Genomic DNA, 27,201 nt, shown 5'->3' on the forward strand with positions numbered 1-27,201 from the left:
TTCTTTCGGATCTTTTTCAGACATCAATTTTACTTACACTCTCGTCTCGAACTGGTTGAAGGGAGATTGAAGGTTCCCGATTGGGTATCGATAGCTCGTTTGATGGCTCTAATAGCTCAGGCAGACGGTGGCGATTACGATGCCTTGTCACCACCGCACGCCCTTTATTCGCAGTGCTGTCAGATACAACCGACCGAGCCCTGCGAGCCCAAGCCTCAAGATTTCCTGCACCGGATAGTTCAACAGCATAAGGAGATCAAGGTAAGCCAATTACGCTAATTTAGTCTCTATAATGTATAATGTATTTTATGATCCATACTACAAAAAGAAGATAAGCAAGATAAGATAAGAATTGACTTGTTTCATCGATTTGTTTACTTTCCTCAGGGTATGAAAACTTCAACAGCGGAATATTGGCTTCTGAAGGAGATATCGAATTTGGATACTTTCGGTCAAGAAATGTTTCATAGCAAATTTGGATACAACGGAATCTCAACGATCGGCGTCGGACCTCACGGTATTACAGTATATCGTGGTCAGGATGAAGAAACGCAAAAGTACATTCTCACGATATAACTCAAAGTAATAAAAAAAAGAATAAAAAGTAAGATTTATAACTTGACATTTTTAGCATACCATATACGGCAATTCAAAGCGCCACGTCTCAACGCCGGATGTTCCATTTGGTTTATCTCTCGCTCGATGGCGAAGAAACCTCGTTGGATTTCAAATTAGACTCAAGCCAATCGGCCAGCGGTCTCTACAGGGCGATCACCGAGAAACATGCGTTTTACAGCTGTGAGACAGTAAGAAGCGCGGTCACTGCTCAATTCATCCGCGACTTGAAGGTATTTACTACTTGAGAATTTATTGTTCTAAAAATGGTGAATAGAAAAGGAGGGTAGGGGGATAGCTGTAACTATGGAACGATTTTAGTGAAGAAGTGAAATACTTCTCGAAGAAACTTGTCTGCGAAACGACCTTTCTTTCTTTCTACTTTGAGTTCTCTTTCTCTTTCTCTCCAGGGAACGATAATCTCTATTTTCAACGAGGACTCGACGCTCGGCAAGAAGTACGTCTTCGACATACGAAGAACTTGCAGAGAGGTTTACGATAATGCTCGACGTGCTCTCTATTGCGAGTCTGCGAGTATAACACCACCGGAGGAAAAGGAGATCTTGGAAAGGCACGATTGTGCCGATTGTGAAAATCCAAAGTGCAAGGTAGATCTTTGTTCTATTATTCCATCGAGTCCTTTCACCTATACTCCTTCGTTTAATCGTATATTTAATCGTCCACGTTGTCTGACATAATTAGAAATAAAAACGATATGCATATACAAACAACTGAACGACATTATTTCAGGAATCTCGGGAGTGCCTGGCAAGGTTGTTGGATGCCATGCTCTGTCGGATTTGCATGGATCGTAGCCTGGACACCGCGCTTTTCCCGTGCGGACACGCGGTAGCCTGTTTGGATTGTGCTCGACGATGCGAACGTTGTCCGCTTTGCAGAGCGGATATCGATCACTGTCGAACGATCTATCTCCCGATAGAGTTAACGCATATCGATAGACACAGTCCGAAGTTGCTACCAGAGACGATCGAGCCCGTGTTCGCCGTTAAATCCTCCTCGGACGAGATCAAAGGGAGGATCGTGGAAAACGAGATCAACGAGAATCACGTCTGAGGGCGATCTACCAAAGTGAAATTCAAGCGAATAGAGGAAGGTCATCTTTCAACGATAAATCGATGGAAGATCTTGTTGAATCTTACGTTGTCTTTTGTTGTTTTTCAAAAAAAAAGGAGACGAAGAGTTCTACGTCCAGTCTGTCTACGACAGTTTTTGTTTTGCATTTTGAAGATTTAGCGGAAAACGGAATTGGTAGGCTTCGTTTAGGATACATATAATTCTTCTCCTTATTGAGAATTAAGTTAAGAGTTATTTTTCTGATTTTATATAAGTTTTAAGAAAGTATAAAACAAAGAACAAAAAGAATTATACGATGTATTTTGTTTTTTTCTTTCTTTCCAAGAGATGATATATTGTTGTTAATATCGATATCGCAGCGAACAGACTGGATTACTTTATAAGAGCATATTTGATTACACGTTTGAGAGTACTGTGATTCAAATCGATATGGCTAAAAATATCTTTTATTTGTTTATTATTCCAAGGTAACTACCATTGATATGAAATGTATTTATGTGCATTCGTGATGGTATAACCCATTTGTTGAGTGATCGAAAAGTGCTATTAGCAGCATTGATCTATTGGGAAGCCATGCTGCCAATATTTTTAGTGAATCATCAATATAAAAAGAAAATAATTTTAATTTCTACTTATCGGACCAATTACTCTTTTTATTTTATGATTATCATGAAAATTTTTTTTGCCAGGTCGTACAATCATTAAAATTATATACATTTTGAGTTTCTTTTTCTCTTTTCTTTTTATTATTTAAATGACACTGATTCGAAGTAGTACAAGGGTAAGAGAGCCTGAATTTTTATTACTTTCATTGAACTTTAATATTCTTAAAAATGAAAAGAAGCATATATATATATATATATACACAACATAGACTGTTAAAGTAATTCTATGGAATCAATCGTAGAGAGGATGTTTCATTAGGATAAGATTTCAATTGTAATTGACTTATGAGTTTAAGAAACTTCCGATTTGGCAAAATAAAATATGCATAAAAAATAAATAAATATAAATATATATATATTTTCTTAAAGATAAATTAAAAATACATTTTACTTTGTATCAAGCGGCAAATTACTGAAATTTAATCTGTATCTCTTCAAGTGTTCGAACGCTTATGCGCATACGAGAAATAATATATTTGCTTATGACTTATCGCTCTACAAATTTCATAATTTATTCGTTCTTGGAACATCCTGTACGAAGAGAAATTCATATTACAGTAATATATCTGTTTATATGTACATAAAAAGTATGATAACACCTATTGAGGGTCAAGCGAGTAAATGTCACAAGTTCGCTAAAAGTCAAATCTGATTCAGCAAACTCTGTGTACATACCATCTTTTAAATAAGTCGTAATAAAAACGAGACAAGTTAATTGCAGTGCTTTGCATCCAAAAGATAATTTACGAAGTAACAAGTCAGCGACATTTAATCTCTGAAAGAGCATAAAAGAAGGATGTTTCTCAATCAAAAGGCATAGTTATGGCGTCTCGGAAATTCAACCAATAATAATAATAAGAAGAATAAGAATAATGATAATGATAATGATAATAATAATATTAATAATAATAATAATAATAATAATAATAAAACGATGATAATCTAATAATATTAATGAAAAATGATAATTGTAGTTTTCTAAAAGACGCCGTCTTCCTCTTTTATCTTCGATCAGTAGCGGTCCTGTTGTTACCATTACTGGAAATTATTGTTAAATTAATTCTACTATCTGATAGCACATTCTATGAACCTCATGCGTGGGTGATGGTGGAAAGAATGACCGAGAGAAAGAGAGAGAGAGAGAGAAAGAGAGAGTGAAAAATGTGTCAATCGTTTATAGTCATTCATCAATGCAAACAGACTTAGTTTATAAATATTTATAATGAAATGTAATAATAAATAGACGAACCTCGGAGTTGCTATATTTACAAAGTCTTAAGCGTTTTTGCTTGAGATTTTGCGCAGTCTAATATCCTTTTTTTTTCGATAAGTTAGAAACTCGTGTTACTATCAAAATTTCTATAATGTTCTTATAGCGTTCCACATACATCAATATTATAATAAAGCTACACTATTTCTGTGAAAATGAAATGTAACATGGTTCGTCGAGTGATGCACATTCTTTAGGCATAAGTCAGATATAAATGTTTATGAGGATGTTGAGTTTAGAACATATAGGAGACATGGAACAGTACTATATCAGATCTTCGCGTTACGATAAAGGAAATTACAAATATTCCTAGAAGATTTTGTAACTTTGCTATCTTATCGATTAACCGATGTACATGTAATCCTGTAATCATTTTTCAATATCCTTTACCCCATAAAAATGAATATATAAAAGTTTCTTTGTGAATAATGATGTGTGTTACTTAACATGAAATATAGCTTTGTACCTATTACTGCGATGTCTATTCAGTGATCGTAAGATCGATAAAGACAAAAAAAACAACAATAGCATATTATGAATAAAAATATTTCTTGTGACTTAATCTCTGTATAAAAACCATAAAAGGAATAATTCAGAATGTGGTAGTTAGTAGTATATATGAATATTACATTAATGAGATATACAAGAAAATGTATTTCTAAAAGTTCTAATTTGCAAAGAGTATTTTTAAAGTATTTCCAATTATTTTTTAGTAGTATACCAGGAATCCACTTATCATGGTGACAACAAATATTCAAATGAAGATGATGCAACCTATAAAAGGTAATTTTTAGCGTACCAATATATATTATAATATGTTGATTAAATATTGTAAAATATCGATGTTTTTTTTCTTCGTGTTTACGCCTATAAACCTTACCCTCGACCTAAAAAAAAAACATTTATAAAATCGGCTATGGAATTAGACATTTTCTTCTTTTGGAATATCATCTTCATTTATTTCGTATACATAAATTAACAACAGATACACCGTGAGCTTTTTCTTAGCAAAGCAATAAAATTACAGAAGAAAAAGAAACTTATATGATTGATAATATAATAATAAATAATTAAAGGAAATTACGATAAACAAAATAATGAATTTATCTATTAAGGTATGCGCTTCAAAAGTACCGCCAAAATGGAGGAAAAATTCACGGAAATGTCACACCTATTCCCAGAGTCAATAACTTTAAAACTTAGAATCTTCCCTTTAACTTTGCGGGATTAGAACGAAGAAGCGCGCGAGAGTTCTAATAAGATCACAAAGTATACTAGGAGAAAGTAAGAAAAATCGATGCCGTGAATGGCAAGGAAAAGAAAAAAGATCGTTCGAAGCCGGTCGAGTTCGAATGTGGCGCCAGAAGGTTAATGGCGCTAGTGTCATAGTCGTATTAGTTCGATGCGCAGGCGTAGAGCGCGCTGATTGGTTGACGCGGCGGCACTGTCATATGACGAAGCTGCGTGGCACGACGGGAAACGGATTGCAATTTTGCAACATGGCGGTGAAGTGAGGCAAAGTCGAGGTGCCGTGCCCACGTAAAATGTATAGTTCGTAGTCTCGAAAGGGCCATTATCGTGGAATAAACGCGCGCGTCTAAGAAACACGTGTCCAGGGATCGTTGCATGGTGAACGATAAATGTAAATATGTACGCAAGGAGTCGTAACGTCGTTTGGAAGGTGACACCCCGTGACTTCGTGCGGTCTCGGAGCACGTATGGCAGAGACTAGAATAAGAGATAAGAGAAGAAAGCTTCGTCCGAACGACGAGGAAACAAGAGCGAATTATCGAGAAGGCATCAGAGATGTTTTGCCCGTTCATCTCGAACTGTGAAAACGTGAGTGGGCCATATAAAATGGTCGTCGAGCTAGCAGCGCTGGCCGCTGGTTCACTTTGATCCTCCGTTACTGCTTTATGCCCATAGTGGTGCTGGTGGATGGTGGTGGTGGTGGTGTCGTCGTCGTGGGTGCGTATTTCGGTAGTCACGAGAGCCACCGACAATGCGTGCCTTTCCCCCTATTGTGTTTCCAACTCTTCTTCCGTGCCTCTCACGTTTATCCTACGATTGCTGCTGCTCCTCCTCTCTCTCTCTCTCTTTCTCTCTCTCTCTCTCTCTCTCTCTCTCTCTTTCTTTCTCTCTCTCTTGCTCTCTCTCGCTCGCTTGCTCTTTCTCTCTCTCTCTTTCTCTCTCTTTCTCTCTCTCTCTCTCTCTCTTTCTCTCTCTCTCTCTTTCTCTCTCTCTCTTTACCTCCCTCCCTCCCTCCCTCCCTCTGTTTCTCACACTCTCACGAGAAGCCGTCCCTTTGATCCACGGATAACCTCGACCCGCCGTCGTACGCCGTTTTAACCTCTGACCCTATGCGCCAGACCCGTTCCCGGTCACCGAAAACGCGATTTACAAATGGTTCCGATCGACCACCACCATTCAACCGAACCAACGTTCGCTACAGCCGAGAGATAATCTTCGATTGTTTTTTCTTTTTTTTAACTTCTCGCAGAGAGGAACGGGGAATGAACGATTTTCCCCTTTTTTCTCTTTCCTTTTTTTCTCTTTGCTTCTATTTTTTTTTTTTTTTACATTGTCCTTTGAAAGGATAGTATTAGCTTCTTTGTGCTAACGAGAGCGTCCTATTCTTTCTCGTCGTCTTTATCGTCAGAAAATCCGCGCGTTCACCGAACGAATTGTGTGCTAGTTTTACGATCATTCATCGGTTCCGCTTGTTGACGAGACAAACGGTATTTCGTTTGTTAATATTTACTTTCCGCTTTCACCAACCCTTAGTTGCCTTACCGATATCCGAAATGGTGTTTTCTGGTCGGTGTCGGTAAACGTCGAGTCAGCTATGCTCCAAAAATACCACATGTTACGGTATTCTAAAAGCATCGCACGTGCGGCACCTCGGTGGATCGTGGATTTATTAAATTTTCTAAGTTATGCTTCTTAGATCAATTTTATTTTCAAATTCATATATTGGTGCAATACATGTGAGAATGACTCATTCAGTCGCTTTACTTCTGTTCTCTATAAATCTTAGCATAATTTCTATTGCATTGTTACTTGGCACTGTACATTTTAAGCGCTATAAAGATTTTACTAAGCCATTTGTCTTAACCCAACAGTATCAAAAATATAGCGTTGTTTTTATATAATGTGACTGAAATATCGAATGAACAGTGATTAAACGTTAGCACATTGTTTGACTGCTTAATGTTATTTTTGTGTATCCTTTGAATTGTACTTTTACGCATTAAAGTTTTCTCAAAGATGTATTATATAGTAATATAAGAGTTCATGTTGACATATTCGGCTGCCATGTGTTTTCTATATAGCTATCAAAGAATGAGGTCACAGCTGCGCCCAAATAAACTCATTTACATACAATGCGACAGCTTTGATGTAGTCTGTCGTATCTTCTTAAATTTAAGGAGGTAGTCATTTAATGTGATCATCAAAATGAAATCATTTTTCCTTAACTATATTTAATATAAACATTGTTTATTGGTATGATATTAAAACATGGTACTAGGAATTTTGTATTAATATATTTCTTCATAAAGCATATATTAATACTCTGTCTGATTTTTATGTTACAGATTTACGCAAGAAGTAGAAACCTTCCCTGTAATTACAACTTTTGATCGTGTATGCGTGCCAAACACAAGGGTATAAGAGCTTGAGGCATGAAAAGACCCAATGGTTTCCTGACATGATGGATAGCAAAGTCTTTATTAAAACTGAGCCGGGACTCGAAGGGCAATCACTCCCAACTCCACAACCAAATGTACCCACCGACGATACTGGTGGGGCAAAGATATGTTTTGTTTGTGGTACTGTAGGCCATACTGATCAATATTGGCTCAGAGTGAAACCAAGTCCTGGTGCTGCTTCAAATGAACCTTACTTTCCATTTCTCGAGTCCCACGAACCACCAGCTGGATATTGTGGTGAAGGATCAAGAAGTGGAGCTGTCAAAGCGTGCAATCTTTGTTATGCTTTGCTCTTGCAACAATGGGAAAGTTATGAGCAAGATGCTAGGCCTCATAGTCAAAGAATTTATTGGTTAAAAAGATGCGATGGTGGGCCCTTTACTGGAGCTGAAATGGCTCTTCAGGGTGAATATGCGGCTCAAGTTTTAGGATTAACCAATGATCAGGCACCACAGATGAAACAAGAAAATCGGCCAGTGGGTGTTTCTCCACGGCTTCCACCTAGTTCACCATCTCCAAGGGTAGAGCAAACAAGACCTCCATCGAATTCTGTCGAATTACCAAGACCTCATTCTAATATGGCAGAAACACCAAGGCATTTAGAACAAGCGAGGCTCACCATGGAATCCCCACATCAGAGACTGCAGTCTCCTCATCAAAGGTTGCAAAGCCCTAGACAACCTGTTGAAGATGTTAAAATGTCTGAAGCTGCACTGGATTTAAGACACGGGCCCAGGAGTTCACCTGCACCTACAGCTGCTTTAACTCCTCAATCTCAAGGTATATAATAAAAGTGCAATAGTACCAACTAACGTTTATAATTTTTGCAACATTTTGTAAAAAAAAAATTGATAAGCGATAGGAGACCAAAATTTATCGCGATTATTATAATCTACTCCTTAACACCTTCGTATGTGTTTGTATTACGAATTTAACATCTACCTGTAATATCAGGTAAAATTAGATTAGATTGCTAATAATGGGAGTGTCTGACTAAATTATTTCTATGCCGACTAGACCATACTTTCTGAAATAACTTCGACGTGAGATCATGACGTCCGATATCTGATACGAATAAATGCCTTTTTTCACGTCTGAAGCAGTTATCTCGTTTTAGAATGTAGTTGAAGCAAATAAGCGTATTCGTTATTTACATTGGCCTTAGTCCTTCCGTTTAGTAATGTAAACGTTTTGTAAGTAAAGGTTAACAGTTTTACAGATAAGACCGAGGAAATCATTTCTCGCGAACGATTCTTATAGCGAATGCGGCCGATATATGCATTGATTAAGTTATTTCTTTGAAAGCATTAATTAACTTGGAATTCTTTTTCTTTTTTCTTTCTTTCTTTCTTTCTTTCTTTCATTCTTTCTTTCTTTCTTTCCTTCTTTCCTGTCTTTTTCTTTTTTTTTTTTTATTCTATTTTAAATAAATATTTTCTTATTACACAATCACAACGGAAATCGAAATAAATCGCGCATAACTCTGCCGTATTCGTAGAAAAGTAAGAAAGTCTTAACGAATCTCTTTCCAACGCATATATTGATAATGTCTGAAAAAATATAAACACAAACTAGGCCACGTGCAGTGTGACGATAGCGCCTCAGGCATATAAGGCACTCGAAACAAAACAGGAATGTTATGTTTATTATCGTTCATAACGTGTTCAGCCATCTACAGCGGTGGATCCTCCTCCAGTATTGGTACTGATATTTTGGATTTGTCAATGCCGGACAAAAATTCTGTAACAGAAGTGTGTTACATTTGTGGGGATGAATTCAAAAGAGGATCATTGAGTCATGTCGCGGCAAAACCACTGCCAAATGTACCGAAACCTTCCGAAAGTCCTCCACCGTTCTTTCCGTCATTGATGCTTCATCCGAGGCCAAGTAGGAGTCGACCTATGGACAGTGCCGGTCGAGTACAGGTATGTATATCTCGTTGAACGTATTTTAAATATTGACACCGTACCTACTTACGTCATTCGTAATATACGGTTCATCTCTTTCTTTTTTCTCTTTGTCTCTCTTTTTAGGCCTGTTCGGCTTGTCAAAATCATCTTTTAGTACAATGGAAGACATATATGCGGCAGGGCATACCGCACGGCGATCGAAATTATACGCTTCGCAAGCGACCCACACCCATGATGGACACGACTACTTTTATCTGCTATACTTGCGCTCTTGAGTACCCCTCATCCAGTATTAGACTGCTGTACTGCTGTTCTAATCCCGAAAAAGAAGCATACTTTCCTTTTATCTGCACTCTGAGACCCCCACCCGGAGCTAGTCCTATTAGTCCTCAGGGAATGGTACAAGTTTGCTCTATTTGTTACAAGGCTATACCGCAAAAGCAACAAGTATTTGGCGGGGAGAACCACGATATACATCCTATCGGACAAAGTATGGATTTTCGACTGCAAGGTAACCGTTACGTAACTAACAAAGTCTATGTATACATATATGTATATCGCGATATGTACGTGCCGCTCGTCGCTTTTTTTCTAACCGTATTGTTTTCTTTTTTTTTCTTTCTTTCTCAAGGTCTTTTACCACGTCCAGCCATTGCAAAATCTCCAGCCAATTCTGCTGGCAGTGATATTCGGTTTAAGCCGTACGACTTGAACAAGTCGACCGTTGTCACAAATAAGCAACGCACTGTGAACCTTAAAGCTCCTACTCTTGGCCAACGAAATTCTCCTAGCAATGGTCCCGCTGAAAATGGGACCGTCGTACTTGGTCAAAACTATAGGTGCTATATTTGTGAGAGATTGTGTCCTCATACGCATATGGAATGGTAATATTCCATAGATTCCGCATAATTTATCTTGTAAATCTATGTAATCTGTATTACAATGGTTTTTCATTTATTAACAACAGGTTGTCTACGAGTCCAGAGGGAATGAATTCACACGCCATGCATTTCCCATGTTTAAGAGGGATGGCACGTACTTCCGAGAACGCTTGCATGGATAGTCATGGAAGAGTATTAGCTTGTGGTCATTGTGTGACTCACTTAACGCTTCAATGGGAAAGTATGGATGCAGATCGCGTTCCTTTGGAACGTCGCAGGTGTGTTCAAATTTCATTCCATTCTTCGTCGGATTATTGAATCTCTTTTCGAACCTTGATATTTTTTTTTTCCAGGTATGATATTCCTAGTCCACATCCAAACGGTGATGTGAACCGATCCATTGCCACTCCACCGAGTACGAGCTCGGATCGGACATTCGGCAGTAATCCTGGCACATCGAGCAGCTCGATCTATTGTTTCCTATGCGGTTTACATAGCGATCTAACACTTGCGAGAGTTTTGTATGGGCATCCTCAAGGCCGCAACGCGCCATACTTTCCAGAATTATTACGTCACCAATCGCCACCAAACGCTGAGCAACTCAGGGAAGATGGTTCCGCGTTAGTTTGCACTTTCTGTTATCACACCCTACTTGCGCAATGGCGCCGATACGAATCTCAGCAAATCGTGGATAGACAGTACAACACTCATGATTATTGCTGCTACGTTTGCGGCATTACGACCTACAGAAAACGTATTCGAGCATTGCCCGTTAAGGACTTCCCATTCCTAAGGTATCATAAACAACCGGAAAAGAGCTTGCTACTGGAGAACGGTGACTTTGCGGTGGTCTGTCTAGATTGTTACGAAACTTTACGCACGCAAAGTCTCGAATACGAAAGATGGGGCTTACCGGTTGAAAAGAGAGAATATAATTGGATCGTTCAACCTCCTCCGCCCGAAGATAGTCCTGACGCGACCATCGCTAGATTACCCTCCGGGGAGAGATCTGAGAAGGTGGTGAGTCTTTATTTTCTTTTTTTCTTTTTTTATTCTTTTTTATTTATTTTTTATTTTTTCTTATCTCTCTCTTTTTTTTTTATTTTTTGGACAAATGACACAACAGCTTCTCGAAATGTACGAATTTTTATAATTTCCCTTGACATTTCTATAGGTTCCTCAAACTTTGACTGTCAGACCTGCAAGAAAAAACTGTTCACCAAAGGCACCGGACAAAAAGATTCCTACGAAGGCTCCGGATAAGGATCAAGGTAAGTCACAAACGATATTATTTCTTAGACGATCTAAGCTGATATGAAGAGTGAAGAAAAAAAGAAAGTTTAACCCAGGAACGATACAGATACACAAGAATAATAAAATTATATTCTTTCTATAACATTTTAACAGAAAGAGCTTCTCTCCGTTCGAACGTGCCACGAAAATTAGACCTTTGACATTGTTAGAGCCTATTTGGACTCTTCGATGTTATTCAGCCAGACTTTAACGTTATCTACGACCGACAAATGCACGTATTCTCCATTTTTCGCTCTTCCATTTGTTCGACGTTTATATTCTCGTCGCGATACGTCTACGAGCTTATTTTCAAGGAAAAATCTTTATTCGTACGAGCGATATATTTAAGGGAACTTTTTGATATAGAAGTCGAGTCGTACCATTATGTTTCATCGAGTACTATTCGATGATGCTGTCCACGTCGTTTAGAAAGCATTCGTTTTGCTTCTTAACTCGTTTCTGAGACGGCGTGTCGTCGGATCTTTTATCAAGATGAAAACGAAGATGGTAGAAAAATGGGAGAATCCTTTCCGCTTGGTCGATGCTGAAACAACGGCCGGCACTCTCTCCTCATTCTCGTTCTCCTCTCGGTACCGCGCTTAAGGGGGTTGTAAGTGTACATATGTATATGTATACATATACCTGTGTAACTGTATGGATATGTACTCGTAGAAAGCTACAGGGACGAGGCCGAGGGTAAGAGGTAGAGAACGAGACAGAGGGTGAGTGGATGAGACGTGAGTGAAGCTCTTAAAAATCCGACAGACAAAAGGATACTGACGGTCGAGAGCCATCCAGGAGGAGGGCCTGATGGTTTGCGTTCGAGTGAATTCACTACCTCTTTTTACCTTCTTTCCTCTCTATTTTCTTCTTTTTTTATCTTTCCTTTTGCTTACCTCACCCTCTAACTCATACCCGCAATTTCTCTCTCTCTCTCTCCCCCCTCTCTCTTTCTCCCTTTTCTCCTTCTCTTTTTCTCCTTATTCTCATGTTTCTTACTTAGCGAGAAAATATTCTTTTTCGCTCGAAGTTATGATCGGTCTTCGAGTTTGTTTGTTGGTCGCTTCGCCGATCGGTTTGCCGATAGCGTCGCGAGTAAGATGAGCCAATACATGTTTCCTATGCTAATGTAAATGAAGTAAGTATATTTTTCAATGCATTATACATCGTTCCGTGTTTGCTTCAGGCTAAAGGTATTTATTTTTTAACGATGGATAAAATCGGTATTAGCGGAAATTGGGATAATACGTGATTCATCTATTGTGGTCTAACATTTCCGTAGCATTAGACCAAATGGATCGGACAGGAGATACCTTTATCGAGGGTTAGCCTGTAAGAGTTTTCTAGGATTGAGGAAGATGTTGGGATCTCATTAAGCTTTCACAAGGGTTCCTTGTTTTCAGTCACTTTGCTTCGAGTTGCAGCTATTTGTATGATTTTCCCTACTCTTGAACAACTTTCACGATATTTTACGATATGGTAAAATTTTTATGGTAATATTTATTACCACTCGAAGGTAAATCCTTTTTCCTTTTTTTTTCTTCTTTTTCTTTCTTTCTTATTTTTTTTTTTTTTGGAAGAAGAATTACCAAGAACGCTGAAAAAAATTTTTTTGTACATAATCAGTCCAACTTTTTATTTATCGAGCGTGATAAAGATAAAAAGGAAGGAATTACAAACGGATGTTTCTCCGAAACACGTCAAGGCCGTCAAGGATAACTCTAGAGTTTTATCCGACGAGTTCGTGCATACACACACACATTTCTTGAGAAAACAAACCATCGTGACTGGCGTCTGGTTCCGTTGTGGTTATTCCGTAACGTTTGGAGTTTCCTTGCTTTTTTTTTTTTTCTTTTATTTATTTATTTTTTTTTCTCATTTCCTCCCCTCTTTCTTCGCTTATCGGCGAGCGAAATGCCCTGCAACGTACCGTTGCAAGTTTCTTACTTTAGCGTGCATGTGTGCATCGTGCGAATCCGGCATTTCGAGTCATAAAACAACATTTGCTTTTGAAGCACGTTTATTAATAGTCAAGTCATTTCCGAGGGAGATCCAAAATAGGTTGGCAAAGATTCACCATGACGAAGGACTATTTTTATTTCGTTCTCATGTATCACTATAATCGTTTAGGATAGCAGAGATTAAAAGTCACATATTTTTTGCTTTCACGTATCAAGAAAAAATTCATTCTTTTTGATTTGCTTTTTTTTTATTTCGTGCGTGCGTTTTTTTTCTATTTTTTTTCTTGATTATTCTAAAATACAGGAGATTTTAGTTTTGTTTCATAACGAATTCCAGGTGGTACCATTAAACCACCCTCCGTGATATTCCATCGTTTTAATATACCGAAGAGAACTCTCGGCTTGCGTAAATTCGTGGCGCTTACACTGGGACTTATCCATGATTCTCTCTTGGGACGCTTAAGTCGCGTTCGACTATCTCTCTCTTTCGTAAGCTCATGGAAACAGGATTACACGCGCCAGGAGATATACTGGACTCGCTTTCGAAGAAAAGAGGGAGATAATCGAGATATATATATATATATACATACATATAATATATAATATATATATATGTGTGTGTATATATATATCGCTCGATCTATTCCTTGCTAGCAAACGATTTACAAACCAGCTATGTTTATCTTTCCCATCTGTTAATTTTTGTCATTTTTTTTTTTTCTATTTATTTTTCAACCAGATCTCCAAGTAGTTTGCACAGTTAGTTCAATTTCTTGCGGAGATACAGCATCGGGTTTCCTTCAGTATTCGATCGAATTACTTCCTCATTCATCTCGTAAGAGAAGGGAATGCAATGAGATGTTTCTTCTATAATAAATAATCTAATCTCTTTCATTAAATATTTCATGATGATATAATAAATCCTGACAGTCTATCGTTCGTACAAAATCGTAATAGAAAGGTATAGAGATAGATGAAGAAGGGAGTGGGAGAGGCGAGAGAAGTAAAACGAAGGATCGAGATCAGGAGGTTGATCAGGGTCAATCGGTTCGACTCTGAGAGAGGTAGAAAGCGATGTCGAAGGTGTCGAAGAGACTTAGCAGAGGGTTTAAGCGGGAGAATCGAACCGCTATACTGGCAGCTTAGGACGTGAGAGGGTGGGTAGGAAAGCTCTTGGAGGGAAGTACGGGACACGTTGAGACGAGGGTTGAGAGGAGAAGAGAAGAGTAGAGTAGAGTAGAGAAGAGTAGAGAAGAGAAGAGAAGAGAAGAGAAGAGAAGAGAAGAGAAGAGGGTGTCGAGAGATGAAGGGGGTTGGAGGCACCCGCAGCGTGACACCGCATTGCGCCCACTTGCCAACCCCGGCCGACGCCTAAATTCGAATTAGCGAGCCAACTCCGCGGATTCTCGTCGGCCGACCCTCCTTTTGTGGCACCCCTACGAGTGGGACATCGTTTCTGTCTCTTCCTCTTCTCTCTCTCTCTCTCTCTCTCTCTCTCTCTCTCTCTCTCTCTCTCTCTCTCTCTCTCTCTCTCTCTCTCTCTCTCTCTCTCTCTCTCTTGCTCTGTATGTTCTGAGTAGAGAGAGGTTAAAGTAGCAGCAGCTAGTAGAGTAGTCGTCGCTTTACTCCTCCCTTAGGAATCGATATCAACGTCATCGAGTGCCTAGCTCGCTCCTTCTACCCTCGTTTGAAGCTTCCTATTGGGGTGACACAAGGGAAGGGGTTGCTTCTGCTTTTCTCTCTCTCTTTCTTCTCTCTCTCTCTCTCTCTCTCTCCCTCTCCCCCTCTCCCACCCTCTTTCCTCTCTGATAACGTCGCCTCTTGTACCGTCTTCGCGTTTACTCTTCCTTTCCAGGCACACTGCCAAAAGGCTCGATTTCGACGTAGATTCTCGTTCGATTCGAGTCCTCCTATCCTTCAGGCTCTCGATCGTCCCTGAGACACGCTAACTTTCAAGAAGCATTTATTCGGTGACTGAGTAATCTTATTTTAATGGATTTTGTGAAGACTGAAATTTGTTCTTAAAACAAATTTAGCTATATTGGTAAAAATAATATATGTTTTCTTTTCCTTTTCTTTTTCTTTTTTTAGTTCTTTTATTTTTTTTTTTCTTTTTTATTTGGAGTTCAAGTTCGCATTGATTTTAATTTATTAATACAAATGAATGCAAGAATGTGACTCCTTCGATGACAAATACCTACTAATTTTTTGCTCTCAGTAATGTTTGCATTTCGTGTACGGAAGGTGTTCATCTAACCAGGCAGTGGTGTACAGTGTCTTTAACACGAAACACACAGAGGTATTCGTCGTGAGCTCGGTTGCTGGGTTTCGTGTTAATAATTAACCACCGACTGCCGTTCCGGAGTAGTAGCTTTTACAGGGATCCCTCGCGGTCGTCTCCACGGATCGTTTCACTCGGGACACGAACTTGGAGCTAGGCGTTCCCGTTTCTCCCTGTTCGTTCCAGCAGGAAACGGATGATCCGCGACCGTGAACGTCACGAAGGACAAAGTGTGAGCTCTCAAGGGAATTAATGAAATACAAAATACGAAGTACATCGAACGCTTATCGATATTTTTCAGTTTTATTAATGGAGATTGGATGAGTCGCGAGAAAAATCGCGTTGAAATTTATTCCCCCACTCTCGATCCCGTCGACGTAGAAATTTCATTATTACGCTCGCACTGTCCCCGACATTTTTTCCTATAATTAAACGCATCTCGCGAGTCCTGGTAATTCCGTATACCGGTGAAAATAATGGAAATAACGTGGATGCGTTATAGAAGAACGAGGACAATTGGCTGGGAACTAAAAAGAGAAGGAATGAGATAGAGCAAAGCCCGGGGAGAGGTGGCTTTGCATCGAAAATTTCGACCCTCGAAATGGAAAATTTATTGAGCCGTAAAAGCCATAAACGATACATTAACATCGTACGCTTTGAACGTTCAACTAAAATCAAGTCTCATTATCATCGTCCCTCTCTCTCTCTCTCTTTCTCTTTGTAATCGGCTACATCGGAGTGGAACGGTCGCGTTTAGAAATTTCGATAAAATTAAGCCCTCTGAGAATATGAAGACCCATCGATCGATGGATCGATCGATCGATCGATCGATCGATCGGACGATCGATAAAAATGATATCGAAGATTCTCCGGTTCAGAAACACGTACAACATTACGCATACGTGTATTTATACACACCGGCATGAATCGTTCTTACCGATAGGTGCTCGGGAGTTACCCTCTCGCTCGAGCGTGATAAAAATAATACAGCTTATTAGCCCCCGAAGGCACGAGAGAGGAATCGGTGAACTAGCGGGGGTGAGAAGACTCGAACGCGTACCGACCGTTTGTTCGTTGGCCCATGCAGGTTCGTAGAGGAGAGAACGAAACGAGACAGGGGTGAGTCGCGAGGAAAAGAGGGTGTCTGAGAGTGAGGGTAGGTGGGAGAACGAGGGGAAGTTCTCTGTCGCCGGCACGCATTGATTTTGCCCGACAGACAGCCGCCTCCTGTTGGTCTCTCTGAACCTAACTGTTCGCCGTTCACCCTCTTACTCACCCTTACTATCTCTCTCACTCTCACTCTCACTCTCTGGTATCTCGGCAACCCCTCACACCACAAAAGTCTCCCTCTCGTAGCACGCGTTGAGGATTTACAAAAGCGCGCCACGTATCGCGCAAATAGTAAGGCGGCGAATGATATTAGCGTCCTATCGGCACTCTTTTTTTATACCTCGAATGAGAAAAAAAAGAAAGATAAAGAGAGAGGATTAGACGATTAGAATTTTATGTTAAGCATTTTTATTTATCTTACGCGATCTCCGTTCTACATTAATTTTTGCATATATTGTTTTTGTTGATGTTACTATTATTATTATTAATTTTTTTCCTTTTCTTTTCTTTTTTATCTTTTTTCTGTTTTTTTTTTTTTCTTTTCTTTTTTTTTAAGGAGCGCTTATGTTCACGAGAGAGGAATATTGAATTTCATTTCAAAACCCGGCAAGTTTAAATAGAACTGATAGAACCGGTTTCTTAATAGATTCTCGATTTAAAACATTCGCTATTTACTTGGCGTTCATCGATATGTACGATTTCTCGTCTCATTGCTCGTATTTTATTTCTCCAAAAAGCAGAAAGAAAATGAGAGAGAGAAAGGGAGGACGATCGCTATCCGATCGATATACACGAATCTGCATCAGGTAAATGGACTTTTCAAGTTCGGGATTTTGTCACGAGACTCATCCTCCCATTTTCTCTAGTTTTTCGCAAAGATCATTTTCGCGTTACATCGGCGATCCTTTTGGTTTCGTTCAGTCGAATCGAAACGGAGCACCGTTTATCGGGAAAGGTTCGATTCAAGAAAAAGCAATTTTCTTTTATGGTACGCGAAGCCGCTATTTGCTTTAATCTTCGAACGTAAACGAAGAAGAGAGAAAAAGAGAAAAGAAAAAGACGAGTGGTTATCGGCTTAACGATAAACTTTATTCTCCATGTCAGTTTATTGGACCGCCGGCGCGTTTCGGTACGATAGCTCCTGGGTATCTTCGTTTTCTTTAACGATGCATCGAGCTCGATTAATTGCCACGCCAAACGTGAAATATTGCACAAAGCGTAAATACTAGATACTGGTAAGCTTATGATAAGAACTTTGCTGCGTTATAATCTCTCTCTTTCTCTCTTTCTCTCATTCACTCACTCACTCGCTTTTTCGAGGGCCCCGAAGACAATCGTTCATTTGCGTGAAGCGAACGCCACGACTAAATTACAACCTTCGTTGGTATAATAAATGTGTGGACGACCGTTACACCGCGCAAACTTAATGGCCAAGTCAAATTATAAGGATAAGATAACGGACTGGCATTCGTCGTAATATTCGAGTAACACGACTTACATAATAATAACAATAATAAGAAAATTGTCGATAATGGCCTTAACTCGTCTTTTTTCTTGTCTTCGTTTCTTCAACTTCTTATCTTTTCTTAACGCTCGCAAAAGTTTGGAAACAGGCGCTCGGGTTAACGTGAAAACGCGAACCAACGACTCGGTATATAAAATGAACTTTGGCTTCGGAGTAAAGTGGTCGATTCCTATGGCTTCCTTCACCATATAATGAACTTTACGAGCGTTGCACCGTGATTTCCGTAAAGCGCTAATCATTGGTGAATCGGTCAATCATAACAGTTTTACGAGCGGCTCGATCATGCCGCTACTGCAATTTTCATCGTGATTCAGCGTCGTATTAAGCGTGCGTTACATCTTTCGTGTATATTCTTACGTCCTTTTCCCCGACTCGATTTCTTCTCCTCCGTTCTTTCTCTCCGTCTCTCGTCCATTTGAAAACCACACATTACCGAGAAAGAACGTGCGCTCTAAGTTAGAATTTGCACGAGTAATTTGACTTCGAGCTTAAGAATATTGGCAAAGAATGATACGCGAATACATCTATTCGCTTTATCGCGCTATTAGGTGATACAAGAGGAGAACCAGTTAGATAAGAGGATAGGGAAATTGAAGACGTTCGTTCGACTTGGCCCTCCTCGTTTCCGTTTTTTTCGTTTGAGTTTTATGGTTATGGTTGGAAAAAGGGGGGTGGAGGGTTGGAGGGACTGAACGATGATGACTGTGACACGAGCAGGGTTCGACGGAGTGCTTGGATTTCGACTACTAACACTCGTAGGGATAGCAGAGGTTGAGAGAGGAAATTGAGGGGGGGTGGATGAGTATAGGAGGGAGAAGACTCGCCAGTTTCGTTTCTGCCTCTGGCACAGCGCGTGCCGCTTTGACGCCAGATGGCTTCGAAAGAGCGACAGAGACAGCACCACCTCCTTCTTTCCTTCCTTCCTTCCTTCCTTCCTTCCTTCCTTCCTTCCTCTTACCCTCCTCCCACCTTTTTGCCTCTTCCTCTCTCTCCTGATTCTATATCGCACTTACAAGAGTACGGATGGTTATGTAAAGGGGAGAGAGAAACGCGATATGCCGGATATCAAGTAAAATCGAAGTAAAATTCTGCGTTTTTTAGCTTGAGAAAAAAAAACAAATGCTAATTCCTCTTCGTTTACAATTTTTGCATTACAATATTTACAATAGTCGCATTTAAATTTCGATCATCGACTAATGTGTTTTTAGATCGTATTAATTAACCCAGTGGCGTTACTGCATTGTCTTTTTTTTTTTTTTCTTTTCCTTTTTCTTTTGCGACGCTATTTTTCATAATTATGAAGGTAGCTTATAAAAGATGCGTTTTAAAAATCAATATCAAAAGGCCAACCGAATAGAGTCTAATTCCCAAGCGTGATGTATTGTAAATCAGAAGGGGACAATAGAACATCGCGATTCGTATTATATACGCGCATGATGACATACGAATCAGCAATGAGAGGATGAACATGAGGGAGGTTGGAGTGGAAGGGTGAAGGGGGATGGATTCCTAAAGAACGCGCGTAACAACGTGTGACGGGTTTTTCCAACGAAGGCGCAGTCAAGGCAAGAGCACGAGGCAAGTTGGAAAAGGAAAGACATCAGCAGCAGCAGCATCAGCATCAACATCAGCAGCAGCAGCATCAGCATCAGCACGGCGTCAGAGAGACTCTCCTCTTCCTCCCCCCACTTTTCCTTCTTCTACCCCTCGTCGTATGCTTTCTGTCTCGCTCGTTCGCGCGTTAGCCGATCTCGGTCGAAGCACGGTAAACGTACTCGGGGTTGCTTAGTAGTGGGGGTAAGGGCCATACGGAGACGTACGAAGCACGTCGAACTCCGTTCGGCTCGGTTCAGTCGCGTACGAACCGCAGTCGACGACGCGTCGCTGTGCGTCGAGAAATTTGAAGAAACGTGAACGAGCGTACCTACGTGTAGAAGAGAGAGAGATAGAGATAGACACAGGGACAGACAGAGTGGGGGAGGTCGCGTGATATAAAGGAAGCGTGCGCGAGTGCGACTGGCGATAAACTACAAGTGACACCAACGATCGTTCGTCGAGAATGGATTTTTTCGAGGATTCACGAGACTTTTCGAGGAGTATCGGAGCAAAGCGAGCGCAAGCGCGAGCGTAGGCGTCGTCGTCGAGAGGACCCGACGGCCAACTCGACTCTTTTTTCTCCTCCTCCTTTTCCTCCTTCTCTTATTTCTCCTTCTCCTTTTACTTCTCCTCTTACTCCTACTCGATTTTCGCGTGAGCCGCACGTTTTACCCTTGCACCAGCGTTACGCAGTCTCGCGCGTGAAAATATATATTCTCGTTGCCGGCAGCCGGCGAGGCGTTCAGTCAATTAGCCCGTAATGCCGCGACCTGCCGCGTCGGTCTCGGCCAATTAAGTGGTGATTAGTGCATCGGCTCTCCCTCAATACTCCACCAATCCGCCACCATTCTCGTCGTTTCTTCTCTACCTGACTTTACCTACTTTCCCTATTTGGTCTTTACGAGAGAGATTACCCCATATCGTTTCCATTTTCCTTCTTTCCATTATTCCCTTGTATTTCTATTTCTCACTTTCCTCCCTTTCTTTTTTTCGATCGTCGAATGTCGAAACGACCTAGAAAATGTGTTAAAGACATAACGTAGTATTATTCTCGATATCGAAGATTGTAAATCATCCAAACAACTAGACCAAAGGAGTGGGGGAATGTTTCTGAGAAATACACGATAATTCTGAGCTTCAAGAACGTCCAACTTAACGAACTAAAACAAAAGTTTTGTATCTCGAAGTAGCGTGAAAATTTTGTTTTCTTTCTGAGAAAGAGAGAGAGAGAGAGAGAGAGAGGGCGAGGGAAAGAGAGAGTAAGAAGAAAAAGTGTGTTGTGGACGTAAAGAGTACTACGCGACCTATCGAAGAAAGGAACTACGCGAGAAGAGTGAAAAAAATGCGCCTCGAGGTCACGAAGGAAAACAAGCCTCGTGGCACCTTCTTTTTCTTCTTCTTCTTCTTCTTGTAGCTTCGGGAGGAGGATCTCGTTGAAAGAGGGAGGTGGACTGTGAGAAAAGTGGCACGATGGAGTTCCGGGCGCCACATCCGCTCTTGCATCCCTCCCACGCTGCTGGACATCCTTACTATTATCCAGGTACTTTAGCAAGGACATCTTGACGACATTGGTCCTTTGAAAGATATCTTTTCTTTGGTTGTTTCTTTCTTTTTTCTCTCTCTATATTGTTTAGAAAACTATTTTGTACGAATAATTAATATCTCTGTTTCTCATCGAATGAGTTACAAGCGATTAGGAATTCGTCAAATATCTAAATAGTTGAATTTTAATCGAAATAGTTTAAAGCCATGTATTTTTTGTGACTAGTCTTCTAGGAAATTATTAGTACACGAAGGATACCGCAAAAAAGATTGGAACGCGAGAACCGTGTACCGAACGAGATATCGTGCCGTGTATTTAACAGTCCCTATGATTTTACTGATTCGACGAAGTAGTAGCAGCAATCGTGCTGAGAGAGAGAGAGAGAGAGAGAGAGAGAGAGAGAGAGAGAGAGAGAGAGAGAGAGAGAGAGAGAGAGAGAGAGAGAGCTAGGAGTTATTGTCAAAGTTGCGAACGAGGAAAGATATTTTCTTTATAGCGATAGATTTCCGTCTGTTAATTGGAAAACGGCTAATTTTGCGAGTGCGCCGACGCGTGAGAAAGACAAAGAGAGAGGGAGAGGGGTGAAGGGGAGTGAGGGAAAGAGAGAGAGAGAGATGTAGTTTTCAACGAGATCAAGTTTCTTTGCACGAGAAAATTAATTTGCGGAAAACCGAGCGCTCGTTTACCCTATCTTGGTCGCCATCGCATTTGCCTTTCTCCGAAGTTCTCTCTCTCTTTCTCTCTCAGCGTGTTTCGATTGACCTGTTGGTCAAAAAGAAGCAAAGTGAGTAAGGGAAAAAAGAGAGAAAGAGAGAAAGAAAAAAATACTCCCGACGGAAGGAAAGAGGCGCGAGTTTAACTCGCTTTACCGCAAAAGAGATTCCGTACATTCCGGCGAGTGCTGGCAATTTTCTTAACTACTTCGTCGCTCCTGTAATTTAAGTTATCGTCACACCGAGAAAGCTCGTCGCCGGTAGAAACGGCAAAGATGAGATGTCCTCGATGTAATTTATTCGTTTCACCGCAGTCGCCTGCACCTCCTCCTCCTCCTCCTTCTCTTTCTCCTTCTACTTCTCCTTCTCTTCCTCTTTTGCTGTCAGCTACTTCTTCCTTTTACCGGAAACCCTCACAGCATTTCATCGGCCTTTTATGCCGACACGAAAAGAGTCCCATGACGCGTTTCGTCAAGCGGAAAAACTGAATTATCGAAGTTTATCGAAGAGAACGAGCATCGATTTGAACGCGGCACGTGCAATCGTGCGAATTCGTTTATCTTTCGAACTCCACGTATTATCGGTTCTTTATCGATTTACTTTTATAATTTACGATGGTTCGTTAATATCTTATCGTCGCTCGTATCGACTCGTTTCGATATTTTTTGGATGAAATTAAAGGAGAAATAAAAAAAGAAAAAATAATAAATTGGACGATTCAGTTAAGTCGAAAAAGTATCGATGGTTTATAGCCCGTATCAGTACGATAAAATTAAAACGATGATAAGAGCCGGTTGGTGACCGGCACGTTTTTCTCCTCACCCCTTTGTTTCTCTCCTACTTTCTCTTTCTGTCTCTCTCTTTCTGTCTCGTTGATAGCCAGGGGGACCAGTTTACCAGAAGCACGCGAGCCTTTATTAGCAGAACATAACATCATTAATTGCAGGATGTTTTTTTTTCTTTCTTTTTTTTTATCGGGCATTGAGCGCGTTTAGTAAATATTGGTGCCGCGTGTTAGTCACTTTGGAATATCGACTTACTTTTCAAGCCGGCGATGAGTTCGTCTTTCCTCTTCGTCTCCATTTCACGTTCTCCTCTTCTTTCTGGTACAATCATCATTTCTAAATCTTAACGTTAAAATTTCTATATAAAATCATCGTTTTAATTGCCATTACATATAAATCCCTATTTCTTGTTATCTTGTAATCTTTCTTTTTTTTTTTTTTAATTTTTAATTCGGAATGCGGGCCGTCGACCACAGGCGAAGTTTTCTTTTATTATTATTTTTTTTTTTAATCGGTCATCGCTCTCGCTTGTTTTCGAGACAAGAGAAATTAATTATCTATCGATGCCGAGAGAGAGAGAATACCGTTAACGGTTGCAGCTGCTGCTGCTGCTGCTGCTGTTGCTGCTGCTGCTGCTACTGCTACTGCTGCTGCTACTTCTGCTACTGCTGCTGCTGCTGTTGCTACTGTTGCTGCTGGTGAATTTTTTCCCCGGCGTAATCGAGCGATTCAAGAAAAATTCGCTTATTGCTTCGTCGATAACAACCGGCCACGTTATAACGAGCGGATAAGAAACGGAAGGATATAGACCGAGTTCTTAATGACGACACTTTTACGGTAATTAAAGTTCCATCGAAATTTACCGGTGTCCACAAGCCGCGAAATTACATCACGACAGCACAGTAGGAGCTGGTAGAAATTGAATCGCGTGAATTTTGTAGAAGCACCTTAGGACTCCTCCTCGAGTCGAGAGACACCTAGTCCCACGTCGTAATCGATTATCTACTGGTCTCGGACGTGTTCATGGTTGTTTGCCGTCCGTTTCGAGAAATCGTCTACGCAATGTAGTTAGCATGAATAATTCTCGGCCCTAAATATCTCTAGTTTCAACTTTGGAGGATCATAGAATATAGAGAACCTCGATTCGATCGATTTTGGCGAAGCCTTCGAGCCCACCTTCTCCTCGTACTACCCTTCCTCTTCTTCCTTCTCCTATTCCATAGTCGTAAGAAAGTTAACGGAGCATGATCCTACAATCGTAAGTTCAAGCTACTCGACGGCCTCTCCCGCGAGTATTTTTATCGACGCGAATGGTTGTTCGAGCTCATTCGAGTTACGTAAATGAGTAAAGAGAGAAAGAGAGCTGGGCTGGGTCGTTACGCTTCCTCTTCTACTTGTTCTATCGTTGAAAGAACGATATATCGATTGCCGACAAACAATATAGTTCAAGGAATCGCGCTTCGTAAAACACGACCGCTCGTTCGCTCGTGCTGCTATAATTGAAGGTTTCGCTAGAAAGAGAAGGAGAGATAAAGAGAGTATAACCAGCTATTTGCAAGGAATGAAAATTCATCGAGCAACTGGATGTAATAAAAGGAACAACCTTTTTATACAGAATGTTTCATTAATATTCTGCTGAAGTTACACATTTGCACATGAAAAAAGAAAAGAAAAAAGAAAAGAAAAAAAAAGCAGATACGTGATCAGCCACTTTTTTTTCCTTTTTAGAAAGTCCAATCGTTAATTTATATAAATTATAGAAATATTAAAATCATACCAATGAGATATTCTGTATGATAGTCTCCCTCTATTCAGCCGATCGTTATCGCACTCATTAAGGAAGATCATCGTCTTTGATATGAACTCGAACGGACGACAGGAGTTGGAAAACGTGCTCTACGAAGGTTAGAACGTAAAGGAAGACCGAGATTATCTCGAGACACGTGGTAAACGGCTTGTTATTACGGTTATTAATATAACGTAAAGATGAGAGCCATTAACCGGAGCGAAAGAGGGAGACAGAGAGAAGACCGACCATTTAAACGATCGTTTATGTGGGCATATAAGCCTTTTACAAAGACGACGACGACGACGACGACGACGAAAGCCGTTGGTTACAATGATCGGAAAGATGTCACGAATATATTCGGAAAGAAAGGTGATGCTGCGAATGGTCAGGAGATGGTTCATCTCGTTTAATTCTACAGACCATCGGCTTTCCTCTCGCATCTCGTCATCTCTTCTTCTCCTTTATACCATATATACTATATATAAGAGCATATATTGCATGCATATACATATGTATGATATATACACGTTTTTTAGATACACGTATATCGAGAACCCATTCGGTTTTCCGACAAAGAAAAAGTGGGGGAGCGAAGAGGTTCGAACATTTTTTCCGCCCTTTTCCCGAAAAGCACGGGAGCTGTTTGTCGCGGAGCTAAATCGCTTTACCGATATTCCGTGGACCAGTAGCAGCAGCACCAGCACCAGCAGTAGCAGCAGCAGTAGCAGCGGCAGCGAATCTCTTCTCCCTTCGCCCTTCGCCCTTCGCCCTTTTTCACCCTCGCCTCTTCTCTTTTTTTTTTGCGGCAATCCTTGCGGGAGGATCGATACGAGCTTCGCGTGGTGTAAGAAGTTTTCTCCCGCATTATGGAATCTTTTTTCTTTTTTGCTCTCGTAATTAGTTTTTCTTTTCTTTTCGTTTCTTTTCGTTTCTTTTCTTTTCGTTTCGTTTCCTTTCGTTTCGTTTCTTTTTTAGAAGCGATAGTTCATAAAAGCAACGTGACGTTGCGTTTTATGAAATTCGATTCTTTCGATGAACTATTCTCAAACTGTCCAGTCTGGTGTTGTAACATTTAGGATATTTTTCTCCTTTCAATCTGTTTTTGTTTTTAGCGTTATGTATAGAGACGTGAATACGTAATTGAATAGTTATCGGCTTTAAAAGAACTGCGTCAACTAACATACATAGATACAAACGTCTTTTTGAAAGTCATTGGGAGCGCGTGTAAGCAGCTTAGAAGTAAGCCGCGTGTAAGTGTAAACGAGCATGAGAACCCCGTTTATCGGTTATGCAATACTTGTATAAGTTTAAAAGCGCATCGTTGTAATTTCTACGATATCTCCGACAATATATATATACGTGTTTTAATTCAATGCCGATCATTGAATTTAAATGAGATATAAATTACAATGACGTTATCAGAATCGAGTTTTATCTAATTGTTTTATTCTAAGTCTTATCTCAAATAGCACTTAATTTCGAATGTATTTTAATGATCCTAAAAAAAAAATGAAAAGAAAAAAAGTAGAAGAACAAAAGAAGAATGAAGTAAATGTTAAAAGAACAAGGAATAGAATGGCGTGCTTAAGAGGAATATCATTCGCAAAGATCGTCACGGATCGCGTATCGCTAACGAAGATCGTGTCGGTACTCTCATACAATTTAACTGTGGCATCCTCGATAAGAATCTTGGACTTTCGTAGAAGCCGTGAAAACGTTTTCTCGTTGCTCAACATCCGACACGAATCGATGCCCTTAGAAAAAAAGAGGGTGGGGGAGAGAAAAAGAGAGAGAGAAGACGAGTAGTAGGGAGAGAAGAGTAGAAGTGGTAGGGATAAGAGAAGCTGTGAATTCGACTGCGGGAGTCCCAGAGTATGGAGAAACCCCACTGACAGGCCTCGGGGTCAAATCCAGTTCCATTACGGGATCTCCGATCCGGGTGGTCGCCTAATAGCGTCTAACTTGGCTAATTCTTGTTACCTCTCTTTCTTTCTCTCTCTCTCTTTCTCTCTCTCTCTCTCTCTTTCTCTCTCTCTCTCTTTCTCTCTTTCTCTCTTTCTCTCTTGTCCACACACAGATACACACACACACACACACATATATTTATTTATTTATTTATATATGCGTGTATATGCGTACTCTTACTAATCTATTTGTTTACTTTTCGAGTCAAATTATAAGGTCATAAACGATAAACAAAAACATTCCAATAGAATTTTATTTGATACGAGTGTTTTCTCGATCTTTACAAGGTCTGCTTTTATCGAATCTAAACGTGAGTTAATTTATTTAACAAAAGGCCGATCGATACCAGCCCTACGTTTCCCTTCGTGCCATACTAACACGTGGCCATCTTGTTTATCAATTTATTTATTATTTCGATCGATAGTCAAAGAATAAGAAACGATTCTAATCCTCTAAGTGATTGTTGGTTTATTATAAACCAAGTATCTTTTTTT

The 27,201-nt window shown here is 40.2% G+C and overlaps 2 protein-coding genes and 1 long non-coding RNA gene across 5 annotated transcripts in view; all 3 read left to right on the forward strand.

Moving 5' to 3' along the window:
• The window catches only part of LOC122633115 (E3 ubiquitin-protein ligase MYLIP), a 112,073-nt gene extending 107,587 nt beyond the window's left edge, over positions 1-4,486 (forward strand). The window contains exons 3-7 of the mRNA XM_043820664.1: positions 21-261; positions 388-557; positions 632-848; positions 1,026-1,223; positions 1,366-4,486. Coding sequence (XP_043676599.1) covers positions 21-261; positions 388-557; positions 632-848; positions 1,026-1,223; positions 1,366-1,689 — 1,150 coding nt within the window. The 3' untranslated portion in view covers positions 1,690-4,486. The remainder of the gene's footprint in view (positions 1-20; positions 262-387; positions 558-631; positions 849-1,025; positions 1,224-1,365) is intronic.
• A 635-nt stretch (positions 4,487-5,121) lies between these two features.
• The window catches only part of LOC122633112, a 72,568-nt gene continuing 50,488 nt past the window's right edge, over positions 5,122-27,201 (forward strand). Inside the window, exons 1-8 of one of the 3 annotated variants that reach the window (XM_043820660.1) lie at positions 5,122-5,484; positions 7,242-8,135; positions 9,024-9,280; positions 9,389-9,776; positions 9,897-10,149; positions 10,233-10,424; positions 10,500-11,163; positions 11,321-11,417. In XM_043820660.1, coding sequence (XP_043676595.1) covers positions 7,355-8,135; positions 9,024-9,280; positions 9,389-9,776; positions 9,897-10,149; positions 10,233-10,424; positions 10,500-11,163; positions 11,321-11,417 — 2,632 coding nt within the window. In that variant the 5' untranslated portion in view covers positions 5,122-5,484; positions 7,242-7,354. The other 2 variants (XM_043820658.1, XM_043820659.1) reach the window with 2 other exon arrangements.
• Positions 19,478-25,410, forward strand: LOC122633125. The gene is made up of 3 exons (XR_006328030.1): positions 19,478-21,452; positions 23,553-23,790; positions 25,279-25,410. It is a non-coding gene; the product is annotated as an uncharacterized LOC122633125 (long non-coding RNA).

This window comes from Vespula pensylvanica, chromosome 11 (assembly GCF_014466175.1).
Source record: "Vespula pensylvanica isolate Volc-1 chromosome 11, ASM1446617v1, whole genome shotgun sequence".
NCBI lineage: Eukaryota > Metazoa > Arthropoda > Insecta > Hymenoptera > Vespidae > Vespula > Vespula pensylvanica.